Source organism: Panicum virgatum, chromosome 9K (assembly GCF_016808335.1).
Source record: "Panicum virgatum strain AP13 chromosome 9K, P.virgatum_v5, whole genome shotgun sequence".
NCBI lineage: Eukaryota > Viridiplantae > Streptophyta > Magnoliopsida > Poales > Poaceae > Panicum > Panicum virgatum.
This window is the reverse complement of record NC_053144.1, coordinates 68,686,114-68,698,154: the sequence shown is the minus strand read 5'-3', so window position 1 is coordinate 68,698,154 and position 12,041 is coordinate 68,686,114. Positions and strand designations below refer to the sequence as shown.

General features: G+C 52.9%; 2 protein-coding genes across 2 annotated transcripts; both read right to left on the bottom strand.

Annotated features, from left to right (window-relative positions):
• Nucleotides 1–1,870: 1,870 nt before the first annotated feature.
• LOC120648909 (probable acyl-activating enzyme 1, peroxisomal) lies at nucleotides 1,871–4,224 on the bottom strand. The gene is made up of 2 exons (XM_039925541.1): nucleotides 3,898–4,224; nucleotides 1,871–3,779 (listed from the first exon to the last, which is right to left on the bottom strand). The coding sequence occupies exons 1-2, from the start codon at nucleotides 4,105–4,107 to the stop codon at nucleotides 2,331–2,333; spliced, it is 1,659 nt and encodes a 552-aa protein (XP_039781475.1). The 5' UTR covers nucleotides 4,108–4,224; the 3' UTR covers nucleotides 1,871–2,330.
• A 1,064-nt stretch (nucleotides 4,225–5,288) lies between these two features.
• Nucleotides 5,289–11,857, bottom strand: LOC120647407 (probable acyl-activating enzyme 1, peroxisomal). Its single transcript, XM_039924188.1, has 2 exons — nucleotides 11,287–11,857; nucleotides 5,289–6,881 (listed from the first exon to the last, which is right to left on the bottom strand). The coding sequence occupies exons 1-2, from the start codon at nucleotides 11,731–11,733 to the stop codon at nucleotides 5,445–5,447; spliced, it is 1,884 nt and encodes a 627-aa protein (XP_039780122.1). The 5' UTR covers nucleotides 11,734–11,857; the 3' UTR covers nucleotides 5,289–5,444.
• Between the last annotated feature and the right edge of the window lie 184 nt (nucleotides 11,858–12,041).

Here is a 12,041-nt window from a genome sequence, read left to right as displayed (position 1 = left end):
GTGTGGATATCAAGATGTTTGAGCCACCGTCAGACGTGGTGTAAGACTCGATAAACCTTCTTTCATAGCCCGGCTCAAGCACGAAAGGAAGCGGCTGGAGGCAGTGCCAGCTGCTGTCGTCGTTTGTCTTGCACAAAACATTGTTGAGGACCTCGAAGCTGCAATTCCTGCCTGGGATGGGTTCTCGATCCAAACATAGAGGGATTCAGCGACGGCAAGAGCGACGGGATCGCAGAACTGGCACTCGTTTGGGGAGGCTATCTCCTGCATGGTACGGTGCTCGACGTCATATATGTGGGAAACTCCACCATACTCCAGGGCAGCCAGATGACTCTTCTTCCGGCCGTTACCAAATAAGCTGATGAATTTCAGGTTTCCCCTGTGAAGTGAAGGGGTGAAAGAAAGTTGGGGTCGAGGGAGCGGAGTTTCCTCAATGGTAAAAGCAGCAGCAGCAGTAGCAGCCTCTTTCACTTGATTTCTTGAGAAGAACAAGGTTGATGAGTCTATGCGGCGCAGAGGGTATGCTCCTTGTCCCCATTCGTCCACCACAAGATACAGGTACCGTCGCCACTTGTTCATCTTCGATCAGTGGAGCCGCGCTAGCTACCTGTGGAATTGATCTATAGATTCACTGAATCTGAATACAGAAGTGTCCTGTCCAGGTTGATTCTAAATAAAAAGGTGAATCTGAATACAGAGAAGTGTCTTATCCAGGTCTTATACATGCATGAACATATAGGGAGAACACCCACCCCCGAGTTTAATTTACCTTGGATCTCGACGCCGGCTTTGTAGCTGCAGATGTATTGGGAGTAAGAGATTAGATCGGAGGGGGCAACGACGGCGACCCGGCCGAACTGAAGCGACGTTGTAGCTAGGGGTCCGATGGGCGGGGTGGAGGCGGGACAGGCGGCACCGTCCGCCGGGGTCGCCAGCGTGGGGGCAGGGCACAGAGGCGGCGCGGTGCCGGCGGGGGCGGCTAGGTTAGCGAGGAGTCTAGCTAGGGTTCGAAATAAAGGGAAAGACATGGCGGCCGTTATTAGGATGTTGCATTATGGAAGGAAATTTTTTGGGCACACGTAGCCCGAACATCGTCACTCGTCATGCGTCATGGAATGGACGTTTACTCGGCAACCAGACGGGGAGTGCTAATCAGCGAGCGCGCGCCATGAGCGCTCCCAACGAGCGATTTCCTACAGCAAGGCTATTTCTTTTTTTAAAAAATGACTTTTTCTCCACAGTTTTCTTTTTGGAAAGTAATAACTTCTTAATATAACTTTTACGCATAACTTTTTACATGCGCCTTCCGAGAGATAAATTTGTATCATAACTTTTATGATACATATAACTTTTACGAATAATTCTTTCTTAACAACTATTTCAAAAATAATTTTCGGCACAACTTTTACGATATATACAATTTTAACGCATAGAATTTTCTTCAAATAATTTGGAGGATAATTTTTTAGCACAACTTGTATGAATTTATCTTTATTAGGAAGATTTCTCGTACAATCTTTTTACGCACAAGTTCATCACACAACTTCTGAGTACAATTCTTGATTTTTTTATTACGATTTTTATTTAAAAAAGTAGTTAAGAACTGAGAAGGAAGGGTGCCGAGCCACCACCGACGCAGTAATGATTAGAACTGAACTAAAATTGAAAGGGAAAGAGCAGGAGAATGTGTCCGTGTGCAAGGGAAAATAGGGTCACGTGGGTCTCGTGTGGGGTCCTCATGTGGGGACAGCTAGTGTACATTTGATTGTTGGAATCGCTACTAGCGATGGGTCGCTGAATTGGATTTGTGCAACCAGGCGCATGAAGCGTCGTCTGTCTATGGGCCAGTTACTACTTGTTAGTTGTTTACTTGTTTCCTATGAACATTTATTTGATTGGATAATCCAATAATGAGCAATCCACCCACACACACAGGATGCTCATGCTGGTTGTTAGAACAAGACTCGCTACCGGAAACCCCCATATTGTCGTGTGCCAAAACGTTTGCCGTGTGTGTAAACTCAGGCACACGACAAACCTGCCATTTGCCGTGTGCCCGATATATAGCACACAGCAAAGGCCAGCTTTGCCGATGCCTGGTTGCCATGTGGGTTTTGCCATGTGCGACACACGACAAAGACTTTGCCGTGGGCATATCGGCCTTTGCCGTGTGCTTTGACACACGGCAAATTCTCTATTTCCACGAACAAATTCTCTGTTCCCGTAGTGACTGAAGGCTGAATACCTTATTGAAACTGCATCACCATAACTGAACAAGCTAAACCACCAGCAGGCTCTCAGGAATAATGAGCCTGTTCCCACGAACAAAGCTAGAGCCTGCTTGTGTCTGGCTTACGCAGGCTTCCCATGGCGTTGGCCTTCTCCCGGAGCAGATGCTTCTGCGTCTTCCCGGTCGAAGTCTTGGGGAGTTCGCTCCTGAACACCACCGTCCTCGGCGCCATGTAGTGCGGCAGCCGTGCCCGGCAGAACTCGATGATGCCGCCCGCGGTAGCTCTCGCCCCGTCCTTGAGCGTGACGAACGCGCACGGCGTCTCGCCCCAGTGGTCGTCCGGCCTCGCCACCACCGCTGCGTCGAGCACCGCCGGGTGCCCGAACAGCACCGACTCCACCTCGATCGAGCTGATGTTCTCGCCGCCCGATACGATGATGTCCTTGGCCCGGTCCTTGAGCTGGATGTACCCGTCCAGGTGCCGCACGCCGAGGTCGCCCGTGCGCAGCCACCCGCCGCGCATGGTCTCCTCCGTGGCCGCCGCGTCCTTGTAGTACCCGCTCATCACCGTGTTCCCGCGGACCATGACCTCGCCGACGGCGCGCCCGTCGGAGGGCAAGGTCTCCATGGTGACCGGATCCTTGATGGCGATTTCCTGGAGCATGTTGTGGGGCACGCCCTGCCGCGCCTTGATCCGGGCGCGCTCGGCGAGCGGCAGCGCGTCCCACTCCGGCTTCCACGCGCACACTGTCGCCGGCCCGTACGTCTCCGTGAGGCCGTACCCGTGCACGACCTCGAACCCCAGCTCGTCCATCTTGGCCAGGACCTGCGGGGGCGGCGGCGCGCCGCCCGCCAAGATGCGGACCCTCCTCGGTAGCAGCTTCCGCTCCGACGCCGGCGCGTTCACGATCATGCTGAGCACCGTGGGCGCGCAGGCCATGTTGGTCACCCCGTGCTGCACGATCTTCTCGAAGATGACCTTGGGCGCCATGCTCCCGATACAGACGCTCGTGCCGCCCTTCGCCGCGGTGCCCCACACCATGCACCAGCCGTTGCAGTGGAACATGGGCACGATCCAGAGGTACACCGGCGTGGTCACCACGTCGTTGGCGAGCACCGTGGCTAGCGAGTTCAGGAACGCGCCGCGGTGGCTGTAGATGACGCCCTTGGGCCTCGACGTCGTCCCCGACGTGTAGTTCAGCGATATCGGGTCGCGCTCGTCGGCCGGCCACCTGATCTCGAAGCCGCGCGGCGCGCTCCGCAGAAGAGCTTCGTAGTCCATGCCGCTGCCGCCGCCACTGTCCGTGTCCGAGATGGTGATGACGACAGGAAGGTTGGCTCCGGCGCCGGCGAGGAGCCTCAGGGCGTCGAGGGCGACGGCGAGGAACTGCGCCTCGACCAGAAACACCGTGGCGTCCGAGTGTTTCAGTAGGACGGACACCATGGCGGCGTCGTGCCAGGTGTTCAGCGTGCAGAGGACCCCGCCGGTCATGGGCACGCCGAAATGGAGCTCGTACATCGCCGGTGTGTTGGAGGCGATGACCGCGACCTGTCCCGCCGGAGTACACGGAGTGGAAGCTCAATCATTCGTCGTCTCGTCGGGAGATGACAAGGCATCCAAAGGGGGGAAAAAAAGAACAGCTGCTCGTCAAGGTCAAGTGGCTTACCACGTCTCGGCGGGCGACGCCGAGTTGCGCGAGCGCGGACGCTCCGGCGAGGCACCGCTCTCGCGTCTGGCCCCACGAGAACTGCCTGTCGCCGGAGACGACGGCCACCCGGTCACCGTACACGAGCGCGGCGCGCTCCAAGAAGCTCAGCGGCGAGAGCGGCACGTAGTTGGCTGCGCACCACACGGATCCATCCATTGCAGCGTCCATGTGAAATGGGATTGTTCTCGATCTCCCAAGTTAGCTTCTTCTTCGATGAAGTACTATGCGATCCAATTGTTCAACGCCTTTGTGGATAACGAGGTTACAGCACTTATATAAACCAGATGAGCGAGTAATCTGTGGACGCCTATGAGGCCAGTTGGATCAGTCACATTTCGTGTGTATTAGTAAAAGTCCCATGTGTTCATTATAGTAAACATTAAGGGGGAAAACTTGAATATTGTAGAAACATACATCATCCAAGGGAATCTCTTCCATGTTTCTCTAGGGCCATGTTCATCGGACAAGTCAGTACAGAAACCATTTTCTTTTGTAGAAACATACATCATCGATGGGAATCTCTCCCGTACTTGTCTATGGCCAAATGCATTGAACAAGTCAGTGCAGAAACCATTTTCTTTTGTCGAGCACGCCAAGCTTCTCTCTTCTGAATGCAGCTTGCCGTAGCCCGTTGGCGTGATCACGATTTCAAAAATCGGAATCAGTACGTGAATGCATTATGGGACTTGATTAGTACCCGAATGCGGCATTTTTTTTTCTTCCGTTGTTGGTTGTTTGCACTTTGGCGCGCTAAATCTATAGTTGTTGCAAGTGCCACATGTTAGGGTGTGTTTAGTTGATGAAAAAGTTTGGGTTTTGGTACTGTAGCATATTTTGTTGTTACTTGACAAGTAATATCCAATCATGGATTAATTAGGCTTAAAAGATTCATCTCGTGCTAATCAGTTAGACTGTGTAATTGATTATTTTTTTCAACTACATTTAATGTTCCATGCATGTGTTCGAAGATTCGATGTGACGGGTACTGTAGGAAATTTTTTGGGAACTAAACATGGCTAAAATTTGTCGCTGGTCAGCAATTATGGCTCTGTTTGACCATTAATTTCTGGTATTAAACGAAGGCAGTTTGCAAAACTAATTTCATAATCTTGTGCTACTTCTGAGAGGAATCTAATGAGGTCTTTGACCGCACGATTAGAGGATGATTACTGTAGCATCATTATAGCAAATTATGAATTAATTGCCGTCGTTAGATTGTCGCGAAAAGTTGCACCTATTCTTAAAGCGGTTTTGCAAATAGACTTCATTTAATACTTCATGCATGCAAGATTTTTTTTCTCAAAAAAAAGTACGTGCTGGGATCTAGCACGATCCAAACAGGCCCTATATGTATCCAACAAATTCAGAATATGCTTCAATTCCAGTCCAAGGAGGAGCAAGTGATTCGCCATCAGCTAAACATCATGCAAGTTCAACAGGAAAATATAGTACAATCATACAACATGAAAAAAAAAGAATGTTTGAACCATGCAAAAACAATGACCTCACAATTTGCTATTGGCGGTCTTTGTCAGGCTGCCCATAGCTCGGGCCTTCTCCCGGATGACAAACTTCTGCGTCTTCCCCGTCGAAGTCTTGGGCAGATCCTCAAACACCACCGTCTTCGGCGCCATGTAATGCGGCAGCCTCTCCCGGCAGAAGCTTATGATCTCGGCTTCCGTGGCACTGGCGCCGTCCTTGAGCTTCACGAACGCGCACGGCGTCTCGCCCCAGTGGTCGTCTGGCCTCGCCACGACCGCCGCCTCGAGCACCGCCGGGTGGCTGAAGATCACCGACTCCACCTCGATGGAGCTGATGTTCTCGCCGCCCGATATGATGATGTCCTTGGCCCGGTCCTTGAGCTGGATGTACCCGTCCGGATGCCGCACGGCGAGGTCCCCGGTGTGCAGCCACCCGCCGGCCATCGATTCCTTGGTCGCGTCCAGGTCCTTGTAGTACCCGCTCATGACGGTGTTGCCCCGGAACATCACCTCGCCCACGGTCTGCCCGTCGTACGGCACGCACTCCATCGTGTCCGGGTTCTTGACGTCGACGCCCTGCACCGCGACGTGGTGGAACCCCTGCCGCGCCTTGAGCAGCGCGCGCTCCTCCGCCGGCAGCGCGTCCCACTCCGGCATCCACGTGCAGACGGTCGCCGGGCCGTACGTCTCCGTGAGGCCGTAGATCTGGTACACCACGAAGCCGAGCTCCTCCACGGCGAGCAAGACGCGCGGCGGCGGCGGCGCGCCGCCCGTCATGACGCGCACGGGCCCCGGCAGCGGCTTGCGGTCCGCGGCGGGGGCGTTGGCGATCATGTTGAGCACGGTCGGAGCGCCGCCCATGTGCGTGACCCCGTGCCGCGCGATGCTGTCGAAGATGACCCTGGCCGTGAAGTGGCGGAGGCAGATGTTGGTGCCGCCCTGCATCGCGACGCCCCACGGGAGGTTCCAGCCGTTGCAGTGGAACATGGGCACGGTCCACAGGTAGGTGGGCATGGCGGCGATGTCGTACGCGAGAACGGTGGCGATGGTGTTGAGGTACGCACCGCGGTGGTTGTAGACCACGCCCTTGGGCCGCGACGTCGTGCCGGACGTGTAGTTGAGCGAGATGGGGTCCAGCTCGTTCGCCGGCCACCGGATGTCGAACCGCGCGGGGGCGTTCCGGACGAGATCCTCGTAGTCGTCGGAGTCGGCATCGTCGGAAATGGTGAGGAGAACCGGGAGGGCGGCGGCGCTGGAGTCGGCGAGGCGCTTCAGCGCGGCTCTCCCGACGTCGAGGAGGTGCGACTCGACGAGGAACACCTTGGCGCCGGAGTGCTTGAGCAGGGCGGACACCATGGCCGCGTCGTGCCGCGTGTTGAACGTGCATAGGACCGCGCCGGCCATGGGCACGGCAAAGTGCAGCTCGTACATCGCCGGCACGTTTGGGCTGAGGACAGCGACCTGAGATATGACCGACGGTGAGTCGGTGAGAGTGAATGCGATTTAATAAGGCGCTGTTTCCCACCCATGAACCCCGTAAACACAAAAAAACATCATATCGAATATTTCGACACATGCATAGAGTACTAAATGAAGTCTATTTACAAAACTTTTTGCATGAATGGACTGTAAATCGCGAGACGAATCTAATGAGCCTGCTTAATCTATGATTTGCAACAGTGATGCTACAGTAACCATCTGCTAATTATGGACTAATCATGAATTAATTAGCATCATTAGATTCGTCTCGCGATTTACAACCCATATATGCAAAAAGTTTTATAAATAGACTTCATTTAGTATTTCAAATTAGCAAGATTCTTTCGCAAAAAAAATTTGTGTTTCAACTAAACAGGGCCTAAAAGGTAAAGACTTCTATCCGACCCGCCGTATTTTAGTTCCGTAAAATGGCCGGCTCTATCTATCGTCCATCTCGGATAAGGCCCATGCCCATCACGTGGGATTCTGGCTTCCGCTCCCACCAACGCGTCGCCGCCTCCTTGGCGACTCGAGGGCGACTCCGAGCCGCCACCAACCCCCGCGCCTGTCCACCTCCGGTGGCCGCCGCCGCCGGCGACCGTCCGGGTGGCGGCGGCGGCCTGCGGTTGAGCCGAAGCCGGCTCAGCTTGCGTCCTCCCTCCCTCCCCTCTCTCTACCTCCTCCTCCCCCCGGCCCCCAAGCCTAGGTCGTGGTTTTGCAGCTCCGCCGTTCGCCGGCCGCCGGGGGCCGGATCTGGCCTCCCCCTCGCCGGATCCGGGCCCCCCCCAGGCCGGATCCGGTCGTGGCCCTCTCGGTCGGTGTCGCCGGGCGGCTTTCCCCTCGCCGGTGCTAGCAGTCTCCGGCGTCGGTCCGGATCTCCGGCCGCCAGTGTGGGTCGCTGGCGAGGCATCCCCTGCCGCGGCGAGGTGGCGCTTGGCGACGGGCACTTGCTGCGCTGTCCTGTGCAGCGTGCCTGGGCTCATGCCTGGGCCCGCCCGGGGTTGCCGCCCCCGTCGCCGGCGCCTCTGCACCGGCGGCCGGTGCTGCGGCTGGGCCCACCTACCGCCGGTGTGTGGGCCCCTGGTGGTGTCGCCTGCTCGGGATCCCCACTCGTCGGCGGTGTGCTGTTCGTCGCTGTGGATCCAGCCTTACTGCTCATGTGCCTGCGTGTGCTTCTTTGCCTCACCTTGATCTGCCCTATTGTGCTGCTGGTTTGGCTACTTGGAGTTCGGCGGATGCTTTGCTGCCGCTGGTGGATGCTTTGCCACCATTGTCTTGCTGCTCTGACGGATGCTTCGTCGTCGTCGCTTAGGCGGATGCTTTGCCGCCGCTGGTGGATGCTTTGGCACCATTTTCATGTTGCTCTGACGGATGCTTCGCCGTCGTCGCATTGGCGGATGCTTTGCCGCCATGGTAGCTCGATTTGTTCGTCATCTTTGAATGGAAGCTTTGCCATCTTTTAAGTTTGGCGGTAGGTGTAGGCAGTCATGGTGTTCGGGCTCTTTATCCACAGGTTCAGTGGTTCTTGGTCGTCTTAGGTTCCCGGAGCTGATGGGTCCCCCCCTTCTTTTCTTGCTTTTTTAGGTTTGTTTTGGGTCGCTAGTCACCTTCTTGGTGGTTTGTATTCCTGCGCTGCGAGAGTTCTCTCGTAGCTGCGTCGTTGTAATTCTCTTCTTCTTAATGAAAAACGTGGTCAGACACGGTCTCGAAAAAAACCTCCCACCAACGCTATTCAGCGTCTCTTCCCCATTTTGTTTCCCATCTATCTCGTTCCCCATTTTTCTTTCATTTCAGCTCTTCTCTTCCTGATCCAGAGCAGCGATGCAGGGATGCAGCTTGGGCTCTGTCGGACAACGACATGCGCCGCCGTGAGCGTGACGGCGGAGGCTTATGGGGCTCCGGCGACGTGTCGAGATGTACGCATCATCGCGGATCGAGATGGTAGGCGGAGCTCCATGGGAGTATCTCATCCCGGCACGACGCAGGCCTGCGGGGGAGTAGCGGCTCAACGCGAGAGCGCGCGGCTCCCCACGGTAGGTGGGTGGGGTAGAGACCTCGTGTGGTGGCGGATGCAAATGAAAGTCTCGGCGGTGCTGAGATCTAGGCGATCGATGTGCGAATCGAGGTGGGGCTAGTGCCCAGCGAGGTGTGCGTCGGCACACGCGGAATCTCCATCTCGAGCGTCATCGGCTCCCATCGTTAAGCTGCTCGCTTCAACCTCTTCTGCCTCCTCCTGGAGTAATTCCCCCCTTTCCCACTTTTATTGATTAATTGTTGGTTCGTGTTGGTCTCTACCAAATTTAATTGAATGTCTTTGGCGACTGTTAGGTCGGCAGGTCCCTTTGTTGGTTTGTCTTGACATTTTATCAAATAGATCATCACAATTCTTTAAGATAGGTTCATAGTGTAATGAGAATATACTTTGACAATGTTAATTGAAATTACATTTATTTACAGAAAAGGTGTGCTGATTCTTTCGTAGCTAAGATATTCAGAAATTGTTGTTACAAAATTGTTGCAGTGAAGAGTATGCATTTGGTGATTTTTTTATGACAGCAACAGCCAGGAGGACGTGGTGTTGGAGGATAATAGGTTGTGATCCTGCTAGCATGGCCTACTTGGCTAGCATCATTCTGAAAACCAAATCTGTTCCCCTATCATCCCCAGTATGTTTATGCATTTTCATGTTGGTTTTTTTAGCTGAAAGCAAATTCATCTATTTCATTAGGCAAATAATACTTCTTGGCAGAGGCAAATTTATGCATCAGATTAGGCAACTTTAACGATTCTTTTTACGTCTAAAGCATTTTACCTATCATGTTATTATGTGATTTCTGAATTAGACAATAATAGTTACGGCAGAATGCAAATTCATGTGTTACATTAGACAACTTCATTGAGTAATTTTTTTACTGCCATTTATTTTAAGTTGCTCCTAAGTTCATTGTAATATGCCTACATCTTCTATAAAAAATGCTTATTGTTGTACGCGTAAAGTATCAAATATATAGTTGAGCAAAATGTTATGTTCATTCATTATGGGGCTGTCCCTGATTGGCGCAACAGGGATGCTTCGTCTCTTCAGCTTCGAGGTGAGCTGCTTTCTTTTGCCTGATGCGGAGTTGGCCGGCGGCGGCGGAACTCGGAGCTTGAGGATTTGGGGCAAACTGTTTTGGAAATTTACTGGGCTGAGCATGCTCTAGGAGGATTTGTTATTCCATTTTTTTCTAGTTACTACAAATATTGATTTTTTCTATTTTTCTAGTTTCTTATAAGCATGCTACATTCATGAATTAGGAAAAAAAAATCCTGATATGCAAATCAATATTGTTATTTAGGCAAAATACTGATAGTGGTTAGGCAAAATAATGTTTTAGTTAGGCAAAGTACTAATTAGTATGAAAATTATCATTCCCTGATATAGAATAATTTTCTACATATGTTGATTATGTTAATCATTAAAGAAAGCTTTATGAAGCTGTGAGCATTTGTTTTTGCTTTGGTGCCACAACTCATATTTGCAATAAAAATACTTTTTTAGTGTATACAGTTAAAGCATGTTTCTATAGGGGATTCTGACAATGGATTTCATCCATTTGCACCAGTTCTGTCCATATGAGCAACTAATCACTTTTCCTAATCTTCTCTCTCCTATGTGAAAAAAAAACTGCGAAAGACGACGTGGAATGTTGAATACTACGTATCCCCAACCTTATCCAATTTCGATTTGCAGAAGCCCACATGGGTCTGGGACTGGGAGAAGTCAATAATTGGCATTTTTCTAGAGCCTTGTCACACCACATGCCGCACGAGCTACGGTAACGACAACGCAGTGAAATGATAAGCCAGGGACAGCTACAGTACCGTCAAGGGAGTGAAATCCTCTCAAATCAAAATGGCCATCGAGCTTGTTTCTCCCTAACAACGCCATCCAGAAGTCGAAAAAAAAAACAATGCCATCTAGGCTTTATGCAGAAATGCACCCGTTGTCGAAAGCTTCCGATCGAGCTGGTGGAGCGTCTGAAATCATGGACGAGGCTTCACCCCGACGTCATCAACTTCTGTCTCCGACTTTGGTGTTATCTGATTCTCCTGCTTTTGATCTGGCTGTAATAGCTCTAGTATGTTGTTGCTACCCTCTAGCGTGAACTGGCTTCCCCAATGGTGTGCTTTTGTTTTGTTTTTTTGTGATGCTTTTGGTTTTTGGTGTTATGGCTTTCGATATACTTAAAGGAGAGTTCCCTCGTTAAAAAGAAAAATCTCTCAAATGCTACTGGGTTTTGTTCTCCTAAGCATGGTTATACACGCAGGCACGCGGTCAAAACAAAGGAGATTAGCAAAGCAATCAAGCAAAGGTAGAGCAGCACGGGCCACGAGTGTCACTCACCACATCACCTCGCGCGACGCCGAACCGGGTGGCGAGCGCGGCCGCCACGCGGGCGCACCTGTCCCGCGCCTCCGCCCACGTGTGCCGCCGCTCCCCGTACACCACGGCGGCGCGGGCCCCGTACACGGCCGCGGCGCGCTCGAGGAAGCTGATCGGCGACAGCGGCGCGTAGTTCGCCGCGCACCGCACCGTGCCGGCCTCCACGTCCAGCACCACCGCCTCCGACTCCTCCGTCCCCGAGAGGCTGGAGAAGAGGAGAGATGCCGCGGACGGGGGCGACGACCCGCGCGGGAACCATGGCGAGGAATTTAGTAGCGCGCGAGCTCGGGCGAGGTGGTCAGAGTAATCCAAGTGGGGGTGATGAAGGGGCCGATCCCGGAATTGCGATCGGACGCAGCTTCCGCGGATTAGTCTACGAAGCGCGACGGCGGCGGCGGCGGCCCTCATGGCTTACGCCACCGGCTGGCTGCTGCTCTGCGTGTGGCTGCCTGGTTGGTCGCGGCCTGGGCGAGCTCAGACCGCGCAGGTCAGACGGGAAGGGATAGGAGGATAGCGACGGGAAGGGATGCTCGGTCGATTTCAACTCGGCATCTAACTAGCTCGTGTTGAGCTGTTTGACACCGGCCGGCTTTGTTATACAAGCTGAAATTAGCTGAAGCTCGTGATAATTAAATTAATTCGAAAAGGGATTGAATTGGAGCGTGCAATGACTAACCGTCATGAAATCAAGAGCTTCTTTGGGATTAGGTACGTTG

Bases quoted from the DNA above. Each gene is read 5' to 3' on its own strand.
- LOC120648909 (XM_039925541.1), bottom strand. From the start codon at position 4,107: ATGGACGCTGCAATGGATGGATCCGTGTGGTGCGCAGCCAACTACGTG. The intron at 3,780-3,897 runs GTAAGCCACTTG...CCGGCGGGACAG, and splicing joins GCGTCGCCCGCCGAGACGTG to GTCGCGGTCATCGCCTCCAA.
- LOC120647407 (XM_039924188.1), bottom strand. From the start codon at position 11,733: ATGAGGGCCGCCGCCGCCGCCGTCGCGCTTCGTAGACTAATCCGCGGA. The intron at 6,882-11,286 runs GTGAGTGACACT...GTCATATCTCAG, and splicing joins GCGTCGCGCGAGGTGATGTG to GTCGCTGTCCTCAGCCCAAA.